Source organism: Strix aluco, chromosome 1 (assembly GCF_031877795.1).
Source record: "Strix aluco isolate bStrAlu1 chromosome 1, bStrAlu1.hap1, whole genome shotgun sequence".
Lineage (NCBI taxonomy): Eukaryota > Metazoa > Chordata > Aves > Strigiformes > Strigidae > Strix > Strix aluco.
In genome coordinates, this window is record NC_133931.1 from 55,402,159 (window position 1) to 55,425,739 (window position 23,581).

Below are 23,581 nucleotides of genomic sequence, written 5' to 3' on the forward strand. Positions count from 1 at the left end.
AGTTATATTTTTGTTTGTTTGTATTCTTCAGACTGTGAGGGGAGCTCCAAACCAAGACCTACTGCGATCTAACTTTGCTTAACAGTTGAATGCGCCATGGCTTACAGAGTGGGAAGTTTACCTTCTGTGAAACTGGAGTGCCAGGAGGCTGGTGCACCTCTCTTGCCCAGTTATTAAGTTGGAAAATGGCCACGGCTATGGCCCTGAACAATAAACATGGTAAATATTCCCAAGCTGGTGATACAGATATGGATATAGCTATAGATGCAGTTATGTTTGTTCATACACACACACACACAGAGGTATATAATAATAAAATATATTACATACATATATATAAAAAAAATAGAATTTGCTGCAGTATTAATTAAGGTTCGTTAGTTTAGATTTTTAAGTCTTTTGATCAAAAGACTTGATTAATCCAAGTTTTGAATTCTAGGAAAAATGTTTTATTTTTCATGACCAGCTCTGAATACAGTACAGACACAGAACGCAGGAACAGGGAATTTGATTCTGCCTATCCCAACAGGGAGGTTATATGAATACATCAGGGTCACAGTGTTCAAGTTCCCTGAATGAGTGTTGGCACCCAGAATCACTAGTCTGAGACTTATGTTTTGAATCCTACAGAAAGCTGAGGGGGCAGAAGGTCTATTACACCCTTTCCTTTGGGCTACTATCACTGATACTGTGAGTGCACCACTCTGAATCTCAGTCTGTCCCTTAGAGCCCCTGGGCCCGGAACAGTGGGAAGATGCTGCAGCTGGCACAAAAGGCCTGATTTAGGTCTGCAGGGATCCTTCTTTACCACCAACAATCTAGGCAGGAGGTCTTTATGACTGTTTTTCCTACCTTTTAAAAAAAAAAATATTAAGGTTGGCAAAGTATTTCAGACCCTCTTATTCACAACTTCAAAGACATCTTGTCTATTAATAGTTTCCATGAACTCTAGGTCTTGCCTTTATCCAAAATAATGACTTTTATTTAAAAAGGGAATTCTTTTGTTTTGGAAAAGCACAGAAAGAATGTTTTAATCAGTTAAATGAAGTCAGTATTTACAACAATTTTGAAACAAGGTATCAAAAGAAAGCAAAACCTCACAGGTCCATATATAAATTTCTCCCCACATGGGCTTAGATATTCTAGGGCTCCACTCTCTTCTCATATCAGTGTAATTATACTGCTTTCAGAGCTCCTCCTGATTTACAGCAGTGTGAAATGGGAATCAGACTACAGACCTTACATGATAACCTAGTTATGTTTCATGGGTTTACTAAAAAAATGGAAAATATTCCTTGTAAGGGGAGGAGGCTAAATGAGTTTTCAGTACAGTTTATTGCTAGGTCTCTACAATCAGACAATGAACAGGATTTTATTACAGTTGTACTACACAGTTCTGTAATAAGGAGATTGTCAATATAAATTTCACTTACCATTAGGCAATGCTCTTAGTGTCAACAGGGAATCATTAAACTGGTCAACAATTTTATTAGTACTTTCCTGAATCTTTTCTACCTTTTTGTTCAACCCATTCAATCCAAATAAAAGGCCTGTTGAAAAAAATAACTGTGATTTTTCTATGAATAAACAAATATCATACAGCCCGCACAAATCCTATGTATAGGGATAACAAGCATTCACTTATTTAATCAATGCAACTTTTTTGGTTTTTTCAACAGAAAGAGCATTTTAGAAACAGGAATGCAAAATGAATGCAATATGCACAGATAAGCTCCTGTGGGCACTGTTCCATGCAAAGTTACCCTTTTTGGCTAATTCCATCTGACTGAATTGGCAGAAACATAGTCAGGGAAAGTCTATAAATTAAAATGATTCCATGATTGTGAACTCATAATTTTTATGATGTTCTTCACTTTTTGTGATATCTGACAGGAGCCAAAAAATGTTTTGCTTCAATTTATTTGTGATCTGTTTGCAGAATCCTCTCACTAGAAATGAAAATATGTAGAACAGAAGGAACAAAACCAGTATGTATTCCATCCATCTGAATTAGATAAAATGTATACAGATTTGTAGAGCCATTGGTACAAAAAGCAAAGACCATTTTACAGTTACAGTTTATCTCTGTGAAACATTACTTTCTGTCCAATTTTGTCCAAAATTTCCCTTAGGGCCAGCCTCTGCTCCTACACAAAGTCTGTGTTCAAAATGCTTTTGAATTTCCATGGTGAAGACTTCAATGCCTCGTCAAAATCTTTGGAGCAATAAAAAAACAAAAGGATTTTGGAATTTATAGAGGGACTCTGAGTCAAAAGGCACTTTGGACGAACAAAAAAAGTTCAGCCTGTTACTGTATTTCAGCTGTGTAGAAAAAACAAGTAAAAATTATTACTAAATGTATCATTCTACATACTTTTGTAATCCATGATTTATTAGATAAAATTGGATGAATGGATTTCTTTAAGAATTATGTTTGTTCTTCATCTACTGCACAATCTCTAATGATTTAATTCATAAAATCTGGAAAAACAGCCATTTAAAGAAAGCATTGCTTGGAAGTAAATGAGGTATAGTGAAGGCCAATTTTTTTAATGTTTACAGAGAAAAATTATGTTCTTACCCAAAAAAGTAAAATAGTACATGACTCTAATACATTAATCTTCATTGTATGAAAATATGTATACAGACATATATAGTAATTTACAGTATTTTATCTTAGCTTATGTTCATTTAAAAAAATCGAACACACACACACAAAAAACCACATTAAAAAGAAAGAACAAAACAACCACAAAACAGGATATAGAAAAAGAAATACAAGCAGAAATGTGAACTCTAAAGAACTGACCATCACTTTTTTTCTTCAGATTTTTAGCTTCATTCTGAAATTTGGAGCTAAGCAGTAAAGTTTCTTTTCCAAGAAGACTGAGAGACTCCTCGGGCTGAAAAACACAGACATCAGTTGCCACATATGAAAACCAGAAATTCAGCTGAAAACATTTAAGTATCTGTGGATGTCTACTTCAAGTTACTGAATGTTCTTGTTATGAGATATTCTATTTATTACCTTATTAAGTATCGGTTAAAAAAAAATACAACGTGCAATCATTTGTCCAAGAATGTGACACTGAATCCCTTTGTGAGTTAATAAGAAAAGATGACTGTGAAACAAAACCTACCAAATTCTAGTTTGAACACTGCTATTGATTCAGCAGTTCACTGCTACTGATTCAGCCTTTTGGAACACCAGTAAATTCTAGTTCCAGGCCTAAGTCAAAATTCCCAGCACTGAGCAATTTAAAGTGAGATATCTCAAAATCCCAGTCTTTAAAGTGTTCTGTTAATCCATTTTTTCAGCTGGAAAATCTGGAAAAGTACCTTGAAGGAGTCATGCTGTACAAAGCTTTAGTAAATCAGAGTGCTATAAAAGAACATACAAGCTCACAAAACAATGCCAACTATTTTGATCACTATCATGTAAATGCATTGTCACGTATTTGTTTCTCCAGGCATAATGTGCACAACACTTGTAAAACATAGGCCTTTCCTTCCTTGGTTTTATAATCGGGAAATGCAGAAAGAGATAAAACGGGGAAAACACAATAATATGAAAGTAATATGGTTAAACTGGTAACTGATCAGGTCTTTTTAATCTACTGCTTCAATAGCACCTTGATAATCTTGCAAGGCATAGGGATGGCAGATGAAATGCAAATATACATTTAGTTATGAAATGTCTTCCACTAAGCAAAATAGTTGTGGTTGGAAATACCTAGATAGAAATGGAAGAAGGACAGGTCAAATAAGGAGATGGTTGAATAATTCCAATGGTGGAAGGGAGGGCCAGAAGTTAGGAAACATAAATTCTACAAGAATGTATGTCAGATGACTGATACAAACACTCACAGAAACAAGTCTAGACCAGCTAACCATGCATTAGACATTAAAAAAACAAACAAACAAACAAAAAGGTAAAATGGTACTATGGCAGAGAGAAAAACAAGGTAAACAGAACATGAAATCTGGTACCATTACTGCCTTTGAGTACAGACTCAGCATACAGTATATAGTAGTTGATAGGACATGACTCCATCAAGAAGACTCATATTTCAGCAAGTGCAAAACCAATTAGAACAAATATTCCAAAATAAGACATTAATTAAAATACTAATATTGATACTTACTAAATCCAGGGGTCCATTCACAACTCTAGATGCATCATCCGCCAAACTCTCTGTTCTTTCAATCACACTTTTAACGCTGGAGTGGGTGTAGACAGCAGCAGTTGTGTTCAGAGTCACATTTCTTACTTTAGATAGGCCACTAAACAGAAAATTAACAAGTAATTCTGTTTTCATGACAGTACCTTAATCAAGCACTAAGTTCCATGTCTTCAGTTACAACATGCACATCTTTCTAGAATATATGAAGCACTCTGAAAAAATGAGAACACCTTGCTTTGTGTTGTGTAAGGGGCTTTAAGTTCATTATTTTGAACTGAAAAAATCAGTTCAAAGAAGGTTTTCATCTGTTTGGGTTTTTTTTATTTTGTTCCTTTATGTTTATGGTCAGTTTTTCAATTTATAAAGCTACTTAGAACAAACAAATCACATTGCCTAAACAGAACAGAAACAGGTTCCTAGCTGGAGCTCAAAATCAAAGTAGAGAAATACAGAATCAGGGAGGAAATTACAAGCATCTGAAAGCTTTTCTGTATTAAATTTTGCTTTATTGAATTTATCTGGCTGCGGTGAAATCAGCAGAGTTGCTCAGTGTTATTTAGAGCAAAATTTTCTGTTCTCAAACTTAAAATACGTGTAAAATTTTCCAGTCTGATATGATTTAACTTTTAACACATATCTGCTAACTTTAAAAGACAAAACAGCAATCCTTCTAGGATTCCTGCGATAGAAGATTAATTTCCATTGAATTAACTGGATTGACTTCACAACTTTCAAATTCTAAGAGTGCATTTGAGTGGATTTAAGACTTGCAACCCATTCATTTTTGCAAGATGCTTTGAACGCAACAATAATGGAGGCATAGTAGAAATAGCTTCTGATGAAATTGAGAGAGATATTTTCAAAAAGTATTCATGCACAGACCAGAAGCTTTTCAAGCCATACCATGATATACTCACTGGACATTTAATAACTCACTAGGTACTGTGTAAGTCAGCAACATGAAATGCAAGACTAATCAACCGCCTCCATATCGTTTAACAAAGGTACACTACATTAAAAGTAAAAAGCACTTCAAATTAAATGGGGAATAAAAATTGATCATAGAACTCTAGGATGGTTTGGGTTGAAAGGACCTTTAAAGGTCATCTAGTCCAATTCGCCTGCCATGGGCATGGAATTCCTTTAGTGGATTAAGCTACTACCTATTTAAATAAAATCTTGACAGTGCTGTAAATCTCTCCCGATTTCTTATTTCTTGAGTTTATCACCTCTCTAGTGCATCTGCAAGTCTTTGGAACTGGGTGGCATGGTCCTCGGCTTTGTATACCAGGTCAAGCACTCCTCTCACAGACATCTGCAGCACCAGCTCATCCACGTGGTGTCGCAGTTTGGTGCTCCATAGGACTAATCCATCCTGGTCGACCTCCAGGTTCTGCACAACAAAATGGTTTCCTCTTGTTTTTTTCAATAGCAAAATACACCTGATAGTGTCCAAGACAATGTTAAAACTTAAGAACTTACAGATGTAGAGTTCTTTACATCCTGGGCAAGAGCAGCAGCAGCATTCACTAGGACCTTCCCTTCTTTAACGAGCATGGTTGAGACTTCTTCATCTTCCTTTATATTTAACTTTTTGTCCTGTAGCATAAATCAAGTGTTTTATAGTAGTCTGTACAGTCAGCTAGTGCAGATGAGTTCACATAACACGTAATCATTTTTTAGTTTCCGAACAGGGGTCTGGTTTTCTTTGTGTTTTTAAGGTATCACATATATTAACATGTTTAAACATGTAGAATTTTATTAAAGTCTAAAAGCAGCTTTTAAACACCATTTCATCTTTGATATTTCTTATGCTACAACAGTGATTGTCCAGTCTTACATTTAACTCTGCCAGGTTGCTGGAGATAAGAGGAAACAAGCGATTGGTCTCATTGATGTCAGCAAGCACCTCATTCACCAGGTCCTGGGCATCTTGCAATCTGCTGTTGTGCTTTGCTAAGAGCTGACTTGCATCCTTTTTTAGTTCAGCAAGCTCCTGCTGGGGTTTAAGATACTCTTTCTGAACCTGGATCAACAATTTTTTTGCAGCTCTGACAAAGACAGGAATCAGAAAATAAATAAATGGTGAAAGAGAAACTTAGGCATGGATTTCCTGAAGAGAAAATGGGGTTATGTCAAATTAATTTAAATGCCTCTTCTTCCAAAAGCCTGCATTTTTTTTTTCTATAATTTTTTCTATAATAGCATATATACACATGGTAGCCTCATCTTACCACACAAAAAGACGACTGCCTGTGGAAGAAGGCAGTAATACAGTTCATAAACTTTGATATGGTGACCAGAGGGGAAAGGGGTTCGTACAAATCACATTTGTTTGGACTTAATTTGGGACATCCCCCACATCAAAATCTCTGTGAAACATTCCTCTGGGACTGCTCTATATCTTAATTGTAGTGATTCATGTTTTGAATGTAGGATCAAAACATCAATTATGAGGATTAACACTGGAAAGAAACAAGTAACCAGAACTGAAAGACCTGATATACCTGAGAGTCCTGAAGAGTTTAAATATCATATAAAAACAGTCTTGTTAAAATGAACACTGAAATGAGAAATCTCTGCACTTATCTTGTTTAATCAGTAGCAGACATTATCTGGGAAATATCAAATCTCCCCAAATTTGTCAGTTGTTAATCACTTCAGCTGTTCTACTTGGGAATATTTGCATCTCCATTTGAACACTTTCAAGTATTGAAGAAATTGAACTGAAAATGATCCTGAAAGTCTATTCCAAGTCTATTCCTTTGTTTCTCTTCATTTCAGCACATACACTGCACACTGCAACTCCTGTAATGATACTTTTACATAAATGTTTGTTCCTTTTAATCTGATTTGAAATCATATAGATCTTTAGCCAAAGCAAACGAAAACTAGTTTATTTCACAATTATACACAGCTAAACACATTCCATCTTTCTTATTGAACAGCAGATGTGCATTTGCATGTGTTTCCTAAAACTATTAATTCAGAGTCCTTATACTCAGAAGCCATAGCCTTAAAAAAGTTACAAGAATGGAAGTATTTTACAAGAGAGTAATGGTTTCTATTTCAGTGTGGAACTTTGCCTTACATGGCAAATGGGCAAAGACCTCAGTTACGGATGTTGCTTAACAATACGTCATCACAAGCTCAGTCCACTGTGAGCCATGTGGTAACTTCTGCTCCCTGAAAAATGGACTAGCAAGCTGCTTATTTAAATCAGTTTTGAATTTAGAGCTGCATTGCATGACAAATTCTGCAGAACAATCTTATAAATCTTATTAGCTCTCTTCTTCGATCTGTCAAAGGATACTTATCAGAGAACTTTCAGAGCCTATAACTGAAAAAGTTATTTTACAAAAGCCTTGTATAAACAGCTCAAAAGCTGATGTTGCAAGTCAAAACATTCTGTTACTATGCAAGAGGACATTTTGAGACATTTTTGTAAGTGCAAAAAAACCTATTTGAAGTTCCTAATAAATATAAGAATAAATAGTACATTTCTAGTCCATTTTCATGTCCATTTAGCTTCTATACCATTTCATATTCAGCACAAGGACAAGCACAGGAGTCTGTGGAACAAAATCAGACATGCCACTAACACAAACATTCTATCCTGTCTAATTCAAAGCACTTAATAAAGTCAAATTTTCAGAAATATTCCACTCTGGTCTAAATCTTTGTCCCTTGAAGCCAGTGTTAACATTCTTACAGCTTTTGGTGGACTAGGGCAATACTTAGTATTTCTGAAGATGGAACAAAAATTTTGCTGATGGTTGGAACAGTCAATGTTTGATACTGCCAAGTCTGGTAATAAGCATTAAAAATGAATATAAAAGCCATCTTAAAATAGCTTTTAACTTGGGACAAATGAAGAGAATGGAATACAATCTGAAACAGTGGGTCAGAATGCTGAAACAAATGTCTTGGTTTAATTTGCAAATCTATGTGATACATATTCCAGTGACAATAACTCATGTCCTTCAGCAGACCTGACATGTCCTGGGCTTGCAATTGACTGAGACAGTTTTATGACATCTCCTAGCCAAAAGCAACAAGGAGATGTGTATTAGGGCTAGATCTGAAACAAACCGAAACCAGTGAGTCTTTTCACTTATTGAAAGTGAATTTTGTATCACATCCAAATGAACAGGCTTTGACTATATTAGTATCACATAGGATGCTCAAATATCTTCAAATCCTGTAACTCTAAATTCAGATTTCATAACACTCCACCTGGGCCAGTTATCTATAGCATTGCCTCTTATTATGGCACAATGTTTCTTCAGATCTCTCCAAAAAGCACTGTTTCATAGTACAGACTTATGTGAAATAAAAGCTTTCAGTAGAACAGGCTTACTTTAGGACGCTGGTAGCATTATGGTGCGGTTGAGCAAAACCTTTCTTGCGCAATGCATCCAAAAGGGCAGAAATATCATCCTGCAGGCTCTGAGATGTAGCATTTGACAGCGGGAGATCCAGGCCCAGTGTTTTATTCAGTGACATAGCAACTTCAGCAAGTACTAAATAGGAGAGTAAACAATTTAGTCATAACGTTAAAAAAAGAATATATGTGAACCCCCTGTGCAAACTGCAGCACTTTCCATGCAAATAGTTTGTTTAGAAGTTCTGAAGGAAATGCCCTTCTAAATTCTGTAAAGAAGTAGAAATATCTTAAAAGCAGGTTACCTTTGATGGTTGTGTGTACTGTGTCAATAAATCCAGTCAGTTCTTGACTTTTATTCCTGGTTTCCCAAGTCATTGTGTTAAGCTGCCAAGCTTTTTTCAAAAACCTAGATGACTGGAATAAAATCAGAGATAACATTTGACAGTCTTCCTTAAACACTGATTAATTCATGATATTTGTCTATGATTTTTACACTTTTTTCTCAATACTGAGAATACTTTGTGAAAGGAAACAATTTTTTTTGTTAAGGTAGACATAGCTGATTCATAAACCTCTGATGCTTCCATGCTTGCAGATGTCTTGATTATATTGAAAGTTTCAGACTCTGATATCAATGAAGAATTGTGTTATCAACTATTTTCATAATCAATAAGATCATAATTACCAAAGCAATTTAAGTAAACATTACATATATTTTAGCTACAATTAATGTATCTTAAGAAAATCAATCTTCTGAACACATCACTATTAGCAATATCAACACTGTTAGTGCAAGCACCTAGTTAGATTATGTATACATAGTCAGAAAATTATAGGTACATATGGTCAGCAAATGAGATCTAATGACTGCGGTACTATTGTGAATTTTCTACCTACAATTTTTCTTGTGCTAAAACTGAATAAAGAATTAAAATGTTGTTTACTCTTCATGTGGATTTTCAACAGATTTATTTCCGCAGAGATAATTTTAAACACAATACTATAGGTATCAAAGACTTTTTAGTGAATATTCAGTTATGACATAATTTTGAATAAGCTCCACATGTTAAAACAAGTGAGAAGAAAGTAACTCCCTTTCTCCAGTTTTAGGGCCTTAAATGATCACAGTACAGAAAGCTTCTGAACTTTAACAGAAACCATGTAAACCTCCTGTAAAATATCATAAAACAGTGTAGTTTGCAGAAGAATTCCACAGACCAATTAATGCCCCTCCTCAGAAAGACTACAGAATAGACTGAATTCTTTCACTGAACTCTATAAATTTAAAGTGAGTTCTAAACAGCTCTCTGGCATTATTTATGTACAATGCTATGAAATCTCGAAGGATTTCTCCAGAAAGGCTAAAAATAAAAAGCCAGCACCTACCTCTTCATGCAGCTGCTCAATTCCTCCTAATAAACTCAGAAGACTTTCTTTTGCTGTAGCTAATGAATAAGCTGGATTTTCTCTAGGAACTACAGACCCCTATAAGAAATATGAAGAAACAGCACACTGTAATCTAAAGTCTTTGTTGTGTGTCCAGAAAAGTTCTGTGAAGAAAAAAACTATGCACACTATTTAGATTATTTATACGTTTTAAATGACTGATCTGCAAAGCACATAAGATGACATAAAGTAATTATATACATTGAGTTCATGCATCAAAGTGTGCCAGTTCTTTAAATAAGGAAACAAGGATCCAGACATGTCATACTTTCACTCGAGTAATAAGAGGAAAGTTTAATTTCTGCTTTCCTGATTCTCAATTTCATCACAATCTGAGCTGCCCAAATAAGCTATTTTGAGAAGTTCCAAGGCAAATCAAATTAAATGCTTCCATCCACTCCTACAGCTGCTGGTCTTGACAAAACAGCTGCATCTAGGGTATATCTGTGAGGATTACCCTGGAGAACTCTATGTTTCCATGTCAAAGCCCAGGGCATGGCACTCAGGAGTTCAGGATTTTGGCCCTCCAGACACAATAAGGTGAAACAAGCAGCCCTGCAGATTCTCTCACCAATAAGAGAGAATAATAGGCTGTATTGGGCTTCAAGGTCACCTCAAAATTGCTCTACATGGCAATAAATAGGCCAGTGTACCCAAGTGTATCATATTTGATACAGTCAAGGTCTGCAAGAAAACACTACTTCTCTAAAGATGCAAAGAAACTTAAGGCATCTCTTACAAAGAGAGCAAGTCTGGGAAAGGTTATTTTTAGATTTCAGATGTTTCAGAGTCAACCATTGTAAATACCACAGTAAGTATCATTTTTCCCAACTTTTTAAAGAAGTAATACACAGGATAATCCAACAGCCTTCTGTCAAATGGAAATTTCAGTCTTTTCCTCAGCATGAAGAAAGAACAAGTGGAAGGGAAACAGAAGCTGAAGCTCTTGAGCCTCCTGGGATAAAGCACTGCAAGGTTTCTTTAAAAGCCCAGTTCAGAAACCCAGAATGGGACAGTAAGTATGTCTCCGTGTGTCAAGAGGAGTAAAGCAGGAGGCTTTAGCTAGAAAAGAAGAACTACTGAAGTCCTCAGATGGACTGGTGATGCAGAAGCAATGAGGGATAGATGATCTGATTTGATAACTTTCTCATTATTGAAAGACCCACACCTAATGCATAGAGAAGAGGAAATACTCGAGTTCCTGAGTGACCAGCATGAGGCAAACACACCATACACTGCAGGGGACAGCCCTTCAGGGAACATCTGTAATTCACATAATAAAACTGGCAGTTTTCTGGCTTCCAGCTACAGTTACTTTGGTATACTGCAAAAGGGAAGGTAATCTTTAATTAGCCAGAAAGTGGGGAATACCTGCTTCCAAATAGAGAAAAATTTCAAGACTACCAACTTACTCTCAAGATTAAGTTGTTTAAAGAACATTGTGGCCTTACATAAACAGAGATGACATCATAGTCACAAGAGGTTTTACATCACCTTTAGCACCACATTTCAAGAGAGTGACAGCTGCCTTTGATTTGACTATAATATATAAAAAAAGTGTATGTACTAAAGGAGAAACTTAGACTGCTTTTATTTTTACATAAGATTTTACTTTCTTTTATAATTAGAATGTTAAATAAAAGCTACATATTGAATAATATTTATATTCCCAGAAGATGATGCTCCTATACAAACACAAAAAAATTAGAGAAAGCAACTGAATTGTACCCTTAAAGTATTGCAATAATTCAGTACGTTTTATGCCTTATGACATAAAGGAGGGGAAGTGTAACTGAAGCTTTATAACTAAAAGGTTAGCAACTAAAACTAAAGGATAAGCGTATCTCTGCTGAAGCATAAACATGTAATTTAATCAAGCTTGCCTTCAGATATTGTAATTATTAACATTTGAAGTATACTGATTGGAATTCAGTCTACCTTACATCTTAAATAGAAGAAAATTTAATTCAAGCCCATAATTTGCCGAATTCAGCAGCACAAGAAAGCTCACATTATTTTGATTTTGTTGTGATATGGTGGAATACAAAGATGATAGCTTTGTTTCTGTTTTAGAGCTAGTCTTGCTTGACTTATTGCTGAGCAGACTCACCAATAAATGTGCATATTTTAGTGGTCATGAAGTAGGGAGTATTCTGTTTATCTCTGGCTTCGTGCAGAGAACACATGAACTTAATCCTCAGCAACAATAAATGACCTTCTAGAGCCACAAAACTCATTATTTCATGCTTTGTTTAAGGGGAGAGGAGCTGGAAGGCAAGTTTGCCACAAGCAGCCTGAAAGCATCCAACACTGAAACATTCTACCTGGCTTTGTGTCCCAAGATGGAGCACTGCATGCATGAGGTGCCTGGACTGCCACACAACCAAAAAGAAAGCAAACCACTGCATCCCAGGCACCCTGGCTAATGGAGGAGCAGAAGGACTCTAGGGTAGGCCTAGGGGACACTTGGGGAACATCCTCAAGATCTGTGCCTTGGCAGCAATTTAGCAAAGGGATCAAAAAGGGTGAAGACCTGGCCTGATGTTTCTATTTCACTGCTGAAAATTATTTCCCTTGCTTTCAGTAGGTCTGGGTCAGTCTTAGGGATGCACATAATCTAAGTGAAGCACATACACACAGCACATTCAATAATCACAGTGATGATTGAAAAATGTATCATCCATTTATTTAAATGCTAGTACAACACATGAAAAGAAAGTAATACAGGCAGCTGATAACTTATGGTATATTTCTATACCAAACGTTAATGGTCTTAATCTGGTATTGCTTACACATACACATTCAAGCCATGAACTTCAGGAGGGCTTCTGTTAAATTACTGGCACATGTGAGTGGCTACAAGTTTTGCTTTAGAGGTGTGACTAAGTATTTGTGCATTCATTTTACCTTCAGACGTTTTGTTGCATTCTCCAACTCTGACAATATACCATAGGGCACAGGGGCAACGCCGCTGAGGTTCACTGAAAGTATGGCCTTGTTGAGATTATCCAAACTGTTTAACAAAACTCCTGTGCAGTTGTCATCACAAGCTAAATAAACCATTTTAAGAGGAGGAAGAAAAATTAGTATTAATTTTAATTAATAATTAAATTAATTAATAAATAAAAGAAGCCACCAAATCCTGACACTTATTTTGATTTACACAGTATGTGCCTTCGCCTTTTAAGTTAAAACTGATTAAGTATAATAATTTTGAGTATACAGATTTGTAGTATTGCCCTCCCCTTCCTGCCCCAAGAGTGGACCTATTCCAAGCATACTCTCCTCCTTAGGTTAGCACACATTCAAGCCTTATTGATCCTGCTGGCTATTGAGCTGCTTGCTGTATTATAAACTTACTCAGCCTATTTAGCTATATTGCTATAAATGCAGGGTGATGACACTCAGACAGGTTAGGAAGACAGGAAATTCAAGACTATAGTAGTGTAATTCTATGTATTCCTTGGGGTGTTTTTACTTATACAAAGCAAAATCTGAGTCCTAAATCCCAGTTCACTGTAAAAGCAGATTACTGTACTTGCTGTGTCTTTCTGCTATCCACCCTCTCATAAGGAATTACATGACTAATTATTGGTGGACTATGACTCATTGGTGGAGAATGCCTACATACCTGGTATAACTCCAAAAGTATTATTACAGCAACTTCACATCCAAAGAGTCAATGATATAGGAATTAAACATTTTCAAATAAATAAAGGTATGCTACAGACAGCAAAAAAGTATTAAAATTATCTTTCCTTGAACTTGTCTGTAATGCTAAATAAGCCATTTTAAGGATTATCTGCTTGTCTGATGTTATGATCTCTATTGCAGTTTCCTCTGTGTTCACAGAATGGTTGAGGTTGGAAGGGACCTCTGGAGATTATCTAACCCAACCCTCCCTGTTTTACAGAGATATTAAATTAAGATTTCTTTCCTTTCATAGGAAGAATAGGGCCTGACATAATAAAAATATTCAATGAATAATCATGTGTACATAAATATCACTGGAACAGACCAAAGCCCATTAGAAAAGTAAACAATTTAAAAACCACCTACAAACACACTCGTCTTCCACAAGAAGATGTCTCGGTTCACACTCTTCACAGAGCTGTCCTGTCACACCTTGCTTACAGAAGCACTGGCCAGTTGCACGATCACAATTAACATGAACAGAGCCGCTTGGATTGCACAGACATGGATGGCAGCTGCCACCAGGAAGCTGAGGGTCACCATAATAGCCAAGGGAGCAACTACACAGGGAGGAATGGGACACTGACCATCAGAGGATATTCATCATGAAATCAGACGTTATATTTATCTTTGAGAATCACCGATAGGTTTTTAATTAATAGCTTAACAGTAACTAACAAATCACTCGAAGTCCTTGAGCACTCATTCATATATTTATTTATGAACACTCAATAAGTTATTCCAAGTACAAATGTGACTCACATTAACCAAACTGTCCTTGGGAGTTGGGGATAAATGGGGACCATCATGTGTAACTCACCTTTCACAGTACTGTCCTTCATATCCTGGGAGACAAGCATCACAGTGGTAATCCTGAACACCTTTCAGGACACAAGTGGGACTAAAACTGGAGGAAGGATAAACAAATACCTGCTAGCACATAAATGGAAGATCATACAAAGACAGAAAACATCTTCAGTCACAGGTTAAATATTGTAAGCAACAGCATCCTCTGCTCAATCTGATGAAGTGCTCTAGAATTTGTACTTTAAATTATTAACTTCTTAAAAAGTTTGCTTTCCCAATGTGTCTCCGCTACTGTATAACATGCTAAAGCACCTCATGGCTTTCCTTTTAAAAGATAAGACAATGAAAAATGGATGCTGCATGATATGGCTATAGTATATATCTAACTGAGACTTGCAAGAGAACATCAGATTTCCTGGGCTCTTATTCTGATTCAATTATCCAAAAGCAGACAACAAATATGCTTTTCAAGCTTCTGGAGAAAAAGCAGCCTGCACAGCATTTTGATTTTCAAAATACAAAGTTAACTGTTCCTCTACCAAACAAACAGATGTATAAATTTCAAACAAAAGTACTTGTCCTTCCCCTAGGATTGATCTCATAAAAAATTACTGCATTGACTGAAGATTGCCTGAATCCTGTAAATACAAAAGTACTGCTTTTCAAATGAAGAGAGACCCACATTTGAAACTAAAACATGTCAGAGCAACTTACTCCATTATCTATAAAACATTCCAAGCGGCTGATCTACTATTAGAGAAAAAAATCAACTTATCAGTTAATCTTTATTTTAAAACCTCACAGAGTTACCACTAGCTGTGAACAACTCAGGATGTAAGTGCCATTTACTAAAATAGGTAGCTTTCAAATGTCTAAAAATTAAGGACATGCAATGATAACTAACTCCTGTTGTCATAGTGTGGGGGGAGGAGGAGGTGGGACATACAGCACAAGAAATCTGGAATGCTAAAATATACATTGGATTTAGTAAGTTCTGGTTACCTAACCGGGTTGGCTCTGGGACAGGCACAGAGAGAGCAGTCCTTGACAGATCCAATTACTTTCCCATAGTAGCCTGGGGCACAAGCACTGCAATAATCACCAACTGTGTTATCTCTGCAGTTCTGATACACAAAAAGGAATTCAGACAGTTTAAAACAACAACAAACAACAAGAGGAACTTTATCTTCCCCCCAATCAATAAATGTATACAGTTTCCAACAATCATCTCTAAATGTCACAACCCATTAGTCAGCATTCTCTTAGTGGAAGAACCTTTTATGCAAAAATAAGCAGAATGCCAGCATATTTTCTCTTACGTGAATGTCCCCTCAGGAAGGTTGACCTAATTTCTGTTCTAAACTTCCATTAAGGTTTATATATTTCTGCTTCTATTAATCCAATCCAGGCCAGGAAATCACAGTGCAAAGCAAAAAATCCTCAAAGAAAAAAAGAAGCAACTGATGGAAAAATTAAACAGGATACCTGGATGAAAAATATAAGTTTCGATGTTTCAGCAAATGCATTTGAGTGCTACAAACCAAGGACCATGCACACTTGAAATTCAGACACTGCAATTAATTTGTCAACAGTACTGATCAACAGCCAGTAAACACATTAAAGCACTAAATGGGTATTATAATTTAACTAACTAGTCCCCTAAGAGAATAAAATGAAGTTTCTCCTTTTTTTCCCCCCCTTTGTCCTGTTTTTTGATTCATATTCTTGGGAGTGTTTAGAGGTTAGCTGAAGACACTAAGCAGTAATAATGCTGCCTCCTATTGTATGGGAGCATAAGTCAGAGGTGAAAACCATCCCTTTTGCCTACACTACTCAGCCAAAAATGTCTAAGTAGTAATCTCAATATGTAGGTGACTTGTCACCCCTGCAACAAGAAGCTGAGAGGAAAAATTACTAGTGTTCACTAGTGTGAAAGGCATATGTGTTTTGGCCTTGTACAAATGAGAACCACAGTTCTTACTCATGATACACACACTTTGGGACAAACCTGAAAGAATGGTTTACAAAAGCCTGAAGGACTACAGAAACTCACTTTAAAAACTGACTTCAAGAATTAATTCAGCAGAAGTTGACTTTGAACTAACCAACTCACCATTGGAAAAACAAAGTAACTGAAAAAACTTTAGGAAAGAATATTGAGCCATAACAGAGATCAGACTTAATGTTCCTTATTTGGTTAGCTGAGGATTTGCAGTTCACAGGGCTGTGAGCCCACAAGAGAGAGGCATGTGTTAGTCAGATGTGGTGCCTCTTTGCAACCTTTGGGATAAAATGAGAGAAGTGAGCAATTTAACTTAGCTGAGGCATATCCTTACACTACTTTAGTCTCTAGGAGTTAAAAAAGCCTCACTTAAAGCTGCCCAGAGGTTCTCTTCCTGAGAGACAAAGAGTCTGACTTTAACCTAGTCTTTGGTGTGGCATGACTTACTGCTTCCTTTACTTTTTTTGTGTGTGGCTTAGCAGACCTTGGCCAGACCAAAGACAGAAGCCCAAAAAGTCCCACAGAAAAACAGATAAACTGAACTGATACACGCATTACTTTTAAAGTAAAATTAAAGCTAAAATAATTAATAATTTTGAAGATGTTAGTGCCTAAAAAGCTTGGTAATTTTACTCAATGTACCCTACAGGAAACACTACTCAGATTTTCCATTTGTCAGAGTTAGAGAAATTATACTTTATCCAAATAGTACAGTCATATACTTCTCCCAGAAACTCCTTCCACAGGTTACTGCTATTGTATGCTCAGGTGAAACCAATAGAAAAATGTATAAATTGAACATACCAAGCACTTTCCAGTTTCAGGATCACAGGTTTCACTGTGGTTGTTGCACTGACATGGCACACAAGGTGCTATCAGAGTGTGAGGCTCTTTTACACCGAGTTCTGTATGCTTTCCCCTGTAGTATCCTGGAGCACAGCTCTATTCGTAAGGGGTGTAAAATAAAAAAATACATGATCACAGTTATCAACAATTACAAGCACTTTTAAAAGCTGTTTAAGTAATTTTTTTTTTATTATCTCACTATTAGACACACAAAAAGGATCCAAGGATTCTGTACCTGACAGGACAATCCAGCATAACCAGCAGGACATCTACATTGCTCTACAAGATGAGCTCTAGCTCTGCCTAGATGCATTTCTTCAAACTTCACCGCCATTTCCATTGAGATATTTGCAATTCTACAAGATATATGCAGAAAAGAGCATGACATCTAGAGAAGTCCTAGTACCAAAACTGAGATCCAAACATTTTTATACTTCAAGGTCAGGGCTACCATACATAATCTCCCACGATCCCCTTTTCCCCATGCAAATATCTTAATAAAATCTGAAGATTCTTTCCTCATTTATGGGATTTCAGGATCTACAAAAAACAAATCAGAAGTACTTCAAAGTAATATAGGTTGGTTCTCATTGGTCTGCAAAACTTGACAAACTCACCATGCAAGGGTATGTATTTCTGCCTCAGAAACACTAGACAAATACATCTGTTTTGTCCCACAGACTTTTGGACAGAACTAACAAAAAGATAGTTGAGGGCCTGTGAATCAAAAATAACCCCAAATCTGGATGTGGAGCCACACTTCTTCACAGCTGTGAAGACGTACAGGTATTGGGTCTTCATTGGATGCATCTCTGCTTGTCTTGCTAGTTTCCAAACTGACAGATGCAATGACCACATCCCATCTCCTCCCTCTTATCAGTAACCTAGTTCTGTTCAAAATGGCAGTAAAATGCTACCACTCTGACATGGGAGTATTTTACTACCACTGCCCAGAGTGCGTAAAGCTACAGAAAAGACCTATTGGTACAAACCCAAGAACTCAGGGGACCATGTGTTTCAATTGAAAAAACAACCCAAAATTTCAATATCCATAAAAATAAGATGAGAAAAAATAATTTAGAAAACATCTAACCCATCCTGCAGAACACTGCCTCAGCTTGTAAGGCTCTATGTTTTTTATGGGCTTTTCTATCAAAGTAAGCAGCAAAGACATTTAGTGTTTCACAGAAAGAATTAAAGAGGGATTCCATTAAAGACCATAAATGTTTTCTTATCAGAGGAAGAACAAAAATCATAAATAGAAAATTGGAAGTTTCTCTAATTTGAGTTACATCTTTACTGTATAGCTCAGTTGGGACTACTTCTAGGTTAAATTACAGGAAGTGCAATATAAGTAAATGCAAGCAGAGATTGCTTTACCTGCTTTGTTGTAATCCTTGGCCATAAGCTGCCTTGATAAGGATGTATTCAACATTGCTTAGCACAGACATGAAGTCAGAACGTAAGACAGGCTCATCAGAGACAGAGTTAAAATACTTCCAAGAATCCTAGGGAAACATAACATACATTATTAAACCCGAGTGTTCAAGCTCACTTCAGGGTAATGCTTTGTTCATTCCTTCAGAAAAGCAGTCACAATGACTATGTCTAATCAATATGTCCCAGAAAATCCAAAATGTTGCTCCATGTTAGAACAGGACATGGTTTTATATAATCTCTTCTTTCCTTCTCTGCACCCAACTTCCATGATCAGTTTCTACAGGAATGCAGTCCAGGCCTGTATGGCACAGCTTTTTCTGGCTAGATCTGGAGATCCCAGACAGCCAAAAGACCAGGACTTCACAGCACTCATTTTTTGTGCAGTTAGAAACAGCTGCTGTAACTGTATCCTGCCTCTTATCAAGAGATTTCACCTCAGACCCAGTCAGCAGAGTCCCAGAGACCAAATGAGGTCATCGCTATCTCCTCTGAAGTTGTCCAGTGGGCACTACTGCAACTTACTACTCCTATGTTAAGATTCACATCCCATATGATGATGCTCCTGGGCTCCGAGTGTAACATACAGGCTACAAAATTATGCAACTGCCTGAGAGTGAAAATACCTGACTGTCTGTCATTTATCACTGAAATCTGAGTCTGTGTTGAAAAGCTTGCCACAGCCACACCTTTAGCACTTTCAAAGGAGGAAACAATGTCGAAATGTTATTTGCTGCTATAGCACGAAGTTCCCAGCCATTTTTTCCCTAAAATAGGTGCATTTTAACCCAAGCGCTCTATTTACTCAGCCTATTTGAAATCAGATATGCATTTTTCAAAGTATTTTATTAAATATACAGAGTTTTTCTGTAAAAGTTCATAGAAGAAATATTTCCACACCAATGGTTTAGCTTACCTCCTTCATTTCTACTTCCCTGTCAGTTCTTACTCCATTTTCTGGAGAAGGGCTGTCTACATAGATGACCAACTTGCTGGTGTGACCTCCTTTCATTAGAATCTGTGGCTCAAAATTTGAGGTTCCAAAGCCATCCAAAGCATAAAAAGCAACAGTATATCTCAGCTTCCCTCCATAGGCCATGAGCTGTTTGGATAAAAAATTACTACTTTTATTTATTCCAAGGTTAGAGCTACTAGCTGAAAATATTTTAACATCATCGGAAGACTTGAAAACTCTCAGTTCTTTGAAGAATTGGCAATAAAACATGAAAATTGACTGAAACTCAGCAGTTTTTGCAGCAAGGTTAAATGCATATTTCTAAAAAGCAGTCTCAGTTTCTTCTCTTAGGCCCTTTCAAGGTGTGCACTCAATTTTCATTTAATTCCTAAGCAATAGAGATTCCATGATCTATATACTGAATCTAGCGTCAAGGTTGAAAACTCTTTCAAGGTTTCTGAAGTAAAATTGAATACATCATTCTTTCCCCTCCATACAACCTCTGAAGAGTAACACGGTAATTAAAAATGGGTGTTACCAATTTGCAGGGTCAAGAAAAATCTCATTAGGAAAGGGTAATGTAAACATATTGTTTGTGCTTGCTATAAGTAAGTTTAGTCACTGAATATTTATAATATTATAACCTACAAGAACAGAACTAACAGAAAAATGTTACCAAGATAAAGTGGCTATTATAAAGGACTGTCTATTAGACAATAAATAAATTATCTACAAGCCATTCTAAGTATTTAATGATCTTACCTGGTCCCCCTGAAACTGTTCTGGTAACCTCCAGTAAAAAGTTTCTGTATTTAAGTGTTTTCTGACTATGGCAGCATCCAGTAAAACATCAGGATATTGTGAAAATACTCCTTCCACTGTTCCAGTCAGGTTACTTTGAGCTACTACATGCAGAATAGACTGATCTGGAGTTAAGGTTATCTGCAACACAAATTTCAAAAGATTCATTCAACAAAAATATTCTATCTCAGTGTAATATACTGTTAAACAGTTTTAGCTGCTTTGAGATAGTCAATGGTCCATCTTAGAGTAATAAATGCCCAAACCAGAAAATTGGGAAACATGTTTGATTAAAAAGCAAAGAGTGAAACAAAAAGGTTTCAGAAATAAGACTATGACCACTTATCATTTGTTTCCTTTTTTTGTTCTACCATATGCCACTGCCTCCATAAACTAGCCAATTACACTCAACCTGATCATGAAATGTATGCAACCTTAGGCCCACCAGTAGTGTGGTACCTAACATGAGGGTAACACCAAACCATGGCTGTATATTTATGTCACTTACAGGAATTGTCACATGATCTTCTAGTTCTGAACAAGATGTGGACATCCCAAAACAGAAGCATGGAATACAACCTAGTGCATTGTTAGCAGACAGAGCAAAAGTTCCAGGTTTACACTCACTGCAATGTAGACCAAATACATTTTCCTGAAGGAAAAAAAAAAAAAACAAACAAAAACATAATAGCACACATGTTACTTTGCTAGCTGAATGAAAGATGGTTCTTTCTGGAAGAAAAACTAGTTGCTATGTAAACTACATAACAGGAAGTCAATTATTGCATCTATTCTGTTTTATTATGCAATACATTATTTTTTTCATTATTTTTCATTGTTGGGTTGGGGGTTTTTTTAAAACAAAAAGGGGGAACATTCAAGCTAAACTCATGTGTTTGAATTTCTAGCAAAAATTAGCAGCTATACCTTTCCTTTCAAGATAGAAAAAAACCTCCCCCCCAATCTGGAAAATGGGCTCTCAAAGCCAAAGTATGAATAGGAATCAGGGGACCTATTCCCAAGTGCCTGTTTTTCCACACAGTTCCCAACTGGTAAGTCCAACTCGAAGAAACACCCAAAACTACAGTCAGTACCTCCTGGCACCTTTAACCAGAAGATTGGAGGGAGACTTATGAATGCATACATTTGTTGTCTTGAAGTAAATTCTTTTCTGTCACTCAGTCTTTCAAGAACAGATTCCCACCTTTACAGAAAAATCTATACTACTAAATCTCTGTATTCAATGTTTCCTTTTTTAAACAAGAATGTCAATTCAGACTTCACTATTAGCAATATATGTGAGTTATTCTTAAGCACTGCCTTTGGTTATAGCATAGGCAACAAATTTGAACTTGCAACATAACCACATTTAAAAAGAGTTGAGATTCTCCAATTTGTATTTATTGGTTTCTTCCTATTATCATCATTTGGATTTTCAGAAGAGCAGGCTGTATCATCTGAATCAATGTGTGGTTCTGAAATCTAATGAAACCATGTGTGTATGAACAGAAAACTCTGTATCTCATTTTTTCTATTTGTATAATGAGGATAAGAATGTAACAGTTTTTTCACTGGAGTTTTCTAACATTTAATTAGCTTTTTAAAATGCTTTCACATCTAGTATGGAAGAAGCTGTAGAAGTGCTGTCTATCTATCTCTACAAGGAGAATGAAATAATTCATTGCCAAAACAGCATGTAGGGAATTTATGCTTTTAATTTAAGAAAAAAAGCCTTTTTATCAGACTGTCTGCTCGGAAAGTTCAAGATGATATCAATTAATGTGACCTGCACTCAGAAGTGCAACTCTTGCAGCAAAGTATTCCTGGACTCTATGAAGGAATAGTTTTCCCTGGCTTGAGGTAGAAACATTTTCTCTGAATTGCTCATTGCATCACAATACTTTTATCTATTACAGTTGGTTCTTCTCCAATGTTCTATGTGTAATGAGAAAAAAAAAGAAACTTTTAAATAGCAACTAAGAAATAATGCATGAGTTATGAACTATTATTATTGGAACTACTTGCAAGGCAAAATGTAACTAGCAAAAAGCAAGTGGGATAAAACACGTAAAACCTGTAGCATTAAAAATGGTTCATACAGCATCGTTCTTGGTATCAGAAGACATTTACTTCATACAGAGAAATACAGTGACACTGAAGTCACTAGCTCTATTCTTATATATTTAACAAGATTTTTAAAAATTTTGTCCCAGAACTCATGGCCAGAGCTTTGTCCTATTCAAAAGAAGGCAGACAGAAATCTAGGAGTAAAAGAAAAAGCAAGACGAATCCATCCTCATCCATTTCTACCTTAGAATATTAATCCACAGAAATGAAGACTCTGAATGTACCACAAGAATGCTGTGGTTACAGAAATTCACTTAATACAGAATAAAGACATGGCTCCTACATTAGGCAAATGCAATCTATTTGAATTTAGGACTGCAATGAGACCATATTCACAAAATATGCCAAATCCCGTATAAGACTAGAGATACACCATTCCTTTTTCTATCAGATCTACAGTGGCTGTTTTGTAAAATTAGCAAGGATTCAGCATTAGTCAGCTGGAAATTACTTTTTGTGATCAGGCATACAATGGGTCTTGATCCTGACTTTTTAACACACATACATCAAATTCCATGAATTCTGTCTAAAAGAGAACTACAGTACTGTGCCACAATAATTTTATGGCCACAAACGGGAAATAAAATTACATGGCTATGTAAAACAAAACAAAGGTAGGTAGGAGAGACAAACTGTCTAGTATTACCACAGGAATTTCTGAGAACAGAAATAACTATGCCATGTTGGTAATGTTGCTATCTCTTCTGCTGACAGCTGTGTTGTGTCTGTCCAAAGTGGGGAACATCATCTCACAGTTTTTAACCCTGCTGACTAATAATAAGACCTGTTTATTGCCGGCACAGAAAATCCTTTAAGGGTGATTTAGGTGTACTCCGAAATGTCTCAAAGAGAGGATGCAGATTGCCTTTTGAAGTCCTATACCTTCAATGACTTTT

At 36.3% G+C, this 23,581-nt stretch overlaps 1 protein-coding gene across 4 annotated transcripts in view; it reads right to left on the reverse strand.

Annotated features, from left to right (window-relative positions):
* The window catches only part of LAMA1 (laminin subunit alpha 1), a 101,697-nt gene that overhangs the window by 21,321 nt on the left and 56,795 nt on the right, over nt 1-23,581 (reverse strand). For all 4 annotated transcript variants that reach the window (XR_012622992.1, XR_012622991.1, XR_012622993.1 and 1 more), the window contains exons 24-42: nt 21,067-21,210; nt 20,520-20,699; nt 19,719-19,904; nt 18,746-18,873; nt 17,601-17,721; nt 17,324-17,461; nt 15,520-15,641; nt 14,531-14,617; nt 14,077-14,270; nt 12,925-13,067; nt 9,958-10,056; nt 8,874-8,985; nt 8,545-8,707; nt 6,025-6,235; nt 5,667-5,783; nt 5,414-5,577; nt 4,146-4,284; nt 2,810-2,903; nt 1,434-1,550 (exon numbers count right to left, since the gene is read on the reverse strand). Coding sequence is in view for 1 of the 4 variants with exons in the window: in XM_074821632.1 (XP_074677733.1) it covers nt 1,434-1,550; nt 2,810-2,903; nt 4,146-4,284; nt 5,414-5,577; nt 5,667-5,783; nt 6,025-6,235; nt 8,545-8,707; nt 8,874-8,985; nt 9,958-10,056; nt 12,925-13,067; nt 14,077-14,270; nt 14,531-14,617; nt 15,520-15,641; nt 17,324-17,461; nt 17,601-17,721; nt 18,746-18,873; nt 19,719-19,904; nt 20,520-20,699; nt 21,067-21,210 (2,659 nt within the window). In the remaining 3 variants the exon portion in view is untranslated. The remainder of the gene's footprint in view (nt 1-1,433; nt 1,551-2,809; nt 2,904-4,145; nt 4,285-5,413; nt 5,578-5,666; nt 5,784-6,024; nt 6,236-8,544; nt 8,708-8,873; nt 8,986-9,957; nt 10,057-12,924; nt 13,068-14,076; nt 14,271-14,530; nt 14,618-15,519; nt 15,642-17,323; nt 17,462-17,600; nt 17,722-18,745; nt 18,874-19,718; nt 19,905-20,519; nt 20,700-21,066; nt 21,211-23,581) is intronic.